Below are 1,691 nucleotides of genomic sequence, written 5' to 3' on the forward strand. Positions count from 1 at the left end.
ACACACACACACACACACACACACACATATACATATATTAAGTGACAGGCAGGAAATTAAACATATAATTTCTCTTCAAATATTTTCTGACAAACTTAGAAATTATTTCAGTAGGATTATACTATTATATCTTACCATTCTGTTAGGATGTTAGATGCTTTAACTTTATTCAGCTCTTCTTGAATGGCTTGTTTGGCTCGTATTTCTGCATCCAGAGCTGACTGTAACTCCAATCTAGCTGACATATCCAGTTTTGCAAAACGACGCATCTTCCAGGGCATATCCTATGAAATTGTTTTTAGCTCCATGTGATTTTATTTTTAATATTAAAATGTATTAATCCAAGTGAATTTGAGAGCTACCCAAAAACACTGCCTCTAATAACAGAATACAATAGAAATATTTCTTATAAAAACATATTATTTTCCATTAAATTCATAAGAATTGTAAAGACATACATAAGAGTTTATTTTTTATAGTTAATACTAATATCAGTTACTCATACAAATTACAGTGAAACAGCTATGTTTAAATTTTTCCTAACTTGAAAAGATGTAGGCTAATGGATTCTCATGACAAAGTTTACAACAGGTTGAAGCTCAGAAACAGAAAAACTGATGTAAGAATTTTTTTGAACCTTCTTTTTCCTAATATGATATGATGTTATGCAAAATTTCAGAGCTTACTGTTGCCCGTGTACCCAAGCTGGAATTTCTTAATGCTTCTAATTCTTCAGTCATCTTAGAAGCTAAGGCTTGAAGATACCCTCGTGCATCCTTTTCATCACTGACCCTAAAATACATATAAAAAGACAGACATAAAGTACAGAAGTTAAACACAAAAACTCAAATGAGATTTTAAAGCTTCATATAGACATAAGTAACAACTGTTAGAAATTTGAAGATTTTAAAAAATATCTTCTTTCAAAAAGTCTAGTATAGTCACCCAAATCACAATAAAACTGAAAAAAAAAAAATTCTATTATAGTACTTCTACCTGTCAGCAGGTGGCAAAAAAGGTTCACTGACCTATTACCATAGGGTTGAGTAGATTCCAACTTACAGTAACCATGAAGGACAGAGGAGAACTGCCCTCAAAGGATTTCCAAGGTTGCAATCTTCGTAGAAGTAGAATGCCCTTTCTCCTGTGGAGTGCCTGGTGATTCAAACCACCAACCTTTTAGTTAGCAGCCAAGTGCGTTAGCCATTGCACCACTAGGGCTCTTTACTGAACTGTGAGTTATCTACAAACTAAAGCTGGATGTTTAGAAAAGAATGAGATACTCCGATATTATCACATATGGTAAAACTTAACCCTTAAACCACAAGATTAACATTCTTTTAACATTAAATACACATAGATACACAAGAATTTTTAAAGAAGTGTATGATTTTCTGGTAACTGGATTCTGCCATTTTATTTTATGAAAGCAAACCCTTCATAAAACTCAAGTACATTAAATTTGTTGTTGTTGTTAAGTGCCGTGGAGTCGTTTCCGACTCATAGCCACCCCATGCACAGCAGAACGAAACACTGCCCGATCCCATGCCAGCCCCACAATCCCTGCTATACTTGAGCCCATCATTGCAGCAACCGTGTCAATCCATCTCGTTGAAGGCCTCCCCCTCTTTCGTCGACCCTCCACCCTACCAAGCATGACATCCTTCTCCAGGGAATGGTCCCTTCTGACA

At 35.3% G+C, this 1,691-nt stretch overlaps 1 protein-coding gene across 1 annotated transcript in view; it reads right to left on the reverse strand.

The window, feature by feature from the left end:
- Positions 1–1,691, reverse strand: part of CDC42BPA (CDC42 binding protein kinase alpha) — a 774,086-nt gene that overhangs the window by 134,606 nt on the left and 637,789 nt on the right. The window contains exons 18-19 of the mRNA XM_007936985.2: positions 687–792; positions 136–284 (exon numbers count right to left, since the gene is read on the reverse strand). Of these exons, the coding sequence (XP_007935176.1) occupies positions 136–284; positions 687–792 (255 nt within the window). The remainder of the gene's footprint in view (positions 1–135; positions 285–686; positions 793–1,691) is intronic.

This window comes from Orycteropus afer, unplaced genomic scaffold, assembly GCF_000298275.1.
Source record: "Orycteropus afer afer isolate SDZICR_OR568_19922 unplaced genomic scaffold, OryAfe1.0 scaffold00039, whole genome shotgun sequence".
NCBI lineage: Eukaryota > Metazoa > Chordata > Mammalia > Tubulidentata > Orycteropodidae > Orycteropus > Orycteropus afer.